Raw genomic sequence first — 2,319 nt, 5'->3', positions numbered from 1 at the left:
CTCGGCACTCAGCTCGGTTAACAGCCATGTCTATGGCCTGTGTACGTGTCTCTCGGTCTGTACCTAAGGGACTCAGAGAAGAGGGAAATTCCCTGAGGATCCCTTATGTCCTGCCTGTCCCTGAAAATGGGGGCAGAGGTATGGAGAAGAGAGGGGATCAGGGCCTGCTCCAAGCCCTGGCCTAGGTGAGGGCCTGGAGGGTGAGGGCCCAGATCTGGGCTCAGTGGGCTCACTGCCGTTCCCTGTCCAGGATATGCACTGTCAGTGGCACGCCAAGACACTTTTCTTTCTTTAGGTTTTATCTTGTTGTCTTTTTTATTTGTGGGTTTTCTTGAGACTGGGTCTCCTCTGCACTTATGTCTGGTTTGGAACTCACGGCGTAGCCCACACTCACCTCAAATTGCTTCCTGTCTCATCTTCCGAAGTATGGGACTGCGGACAAGGGGCTGCCACACTTAGCACCCTCTTTCTTTTTGTGGTCACAGCGAATGGACGTTGCCTCTCACCCACCCACACACACCCTGGGTTCAGAAGGTCACATGTGAGAATTTCCCCGAATTCCAGGTGCTGACCCACAGGCAGTATCCGTCAGGCAGATGAAAGGAAGAGGCACAGAGAGCATGGAGAGGGAGATCTGGAAGGTGGAAGTCACGGCATGTCTTTCCTGTCCCACGTCGCTCTTGAGCTACAGTCCACAAATCGGACTGGTCAGGGTGGGGAGGATATCTTGTCACGTATTTCTGAAGGAGTTGCTGGCAATGAGGTCCTTCACTAGTCCTGCGTTTAGCAAAGAACGGACCTGCCCACTCGAGGAGGGCCAGACTGGAGGCTATAAATAATTCCTTCTGGCTGCTTCTTCAGCCTTCTCTCTATCTTCCAACACCCTCCAGTCCAGCAGCTGCTCAGTAGCCATGGTCCTGGGGCAACTATGTCTGGGCCTCGCCCTGCTGGGGGCCCTGAATATCCAGGCTCAGGACTCTATTTCAGCTATTATCCCAAGCCCACCTCTGAGCAAGATCCTCCTGCAGCCAGATTTACAATATGACCAGGTAAGTTTCTGGAAAAGCAGCTGAAGGGAGAGGCTGAAGGGAAAGAGACAGCAGAAGGACAGTGAGCAAGAGATCTTTGGACTCAGGACAGTTTTGGGAGGGACGGCTCAGGGGATCCATGCTCTGTGCACATTTGATCGGGACATCTGCAGTCCCTCCTCAGCAGTCAGAAAACCGAGGCTCTGAAAGACCCACTCGCCACTTATACCGGAACGCCCCAACCCCACAGGTCAGGGCAAACTCCTCCCACGGGCTCACTCTGGGCCTTGTAAGACACAAACCGCTGGTGGCTTCTCAGGGCAGCCCATTCCCAGCCCACTCTACAGAGTCACCAGCAGAGACAACGTGGAAACTGTGGGTCTGGGGCCCTCTGTGGGGTTCACCTGTCTTCTCACTCTTGCAGTTCCAGGGGAAGTGGTACGTCATAGCTTGGGCCCAGAACACAGCTTGGAATGAGAGCCTCAGCAGAGCAGCCTTGTACAGTGTCACCTACAGGCTGAACAGCAACAACAGCTACAGTGTCACCTCTGATTGGTTCAGGTAAAGCTGCCACATCCTGAGGGTCTGAGAGGCAGACTGACGTCATAGCCAAGGGGACAACGTGTTGAGGGAAGCCGTTATTCATCTCATTGCTCTGCACGAAATCGACTTTTCTCACTTCTTCCCTCGGTCCGTCCTGGCCTTTCTGCACCCCTAGTTCTCTCCTTCTGTTTCTCCCTCTTTGTCTTCTTCCCACTCTTGCTCTCTCCCCTCCATCAGTATTCGTGGGTGGCTGCAGCAAAAACACAGGATGAATCAAGAAGCGCGGACCCCTCCTCAGAGGGGAGGAGGACGCTGGCTCCTGCAAAGGACCCCACCCATGCCTACATTAGGGGTTGTAGAGAAGTGACCTTAGCTAGGTCTAGCTCCAGAGGCTGAGGCAGGAAATTCACAAGCTTGAATTCAGCCTGGGCAACCTTAGAAGCCACCGTCTCCAAAGTAAGAACAAAAGTGGAGCTGTGAAGGTAACTCAGTGCCATGGCCCTGTGCCCAAACCCCTGTTCCACTACCAACACCGGGAGCAGCATCATAAAAGCAGAAGGTCACGTGTGTCACGGTAAGGGCTGCTGGTCTCTGAGCCAGCAAGCCTGGCCGTGGAAAGCAACACAGCAGCCATCCATGGGCATGGACACCTGAGCAGGGAGGGATGAGCATCCAAGGGGCCAGAACTCCCAGGCCTGAATCTGGGGCATCTCAATGCAAGCCAGGTATGGCCTGGGGCTCCTACAGA

At 54.4% G+C, this 2,319-nt stretch overlaps 1 protein-coding gene across 1 annotated transcript; it reads left to right on the top strand.

Moving 5' to 3' along the window:
- Positions 1-911: 911 nt before the first annotated feature.
- Positions 912-1,589, top strand: LOC104863741 (neutrophil gelatinase-associated lipocalin-like; the record flags this gene model as incomplete). The annotated part of the gene is made up of 2 exons (XM_010626376.1): positions 912-1,049; positions 1,453-1,589. Coding segments are annotated over exons 1-2 (275 nt in total), but the record flags the coding sequence as incomplete, so codon positions are not given.
- Positions 1,590-2,319: the final 730 nt, after the last annotated feature.

This window comes from Fukomys damarensis, unplaced genomic scaffold (genome assembly GCF_012274545.1).
Source record: "Fukomys damarensis isolate Sample0158 unplaced genomic scaffold, DMR_v1.0_HiC HiC_scaffold_18353, whole genome shotgun sequence".
In the NCBI taxonomy this organism is placed as follows: Eukaryota; Metazoa; Chordata; class Mammalia; order Rodentia; family Bathyergidae; genus Fukomys; species Fukomys damarensis.
This window is presented reverse-complemented; position numbering and strand designations above follow the sequence as displayed.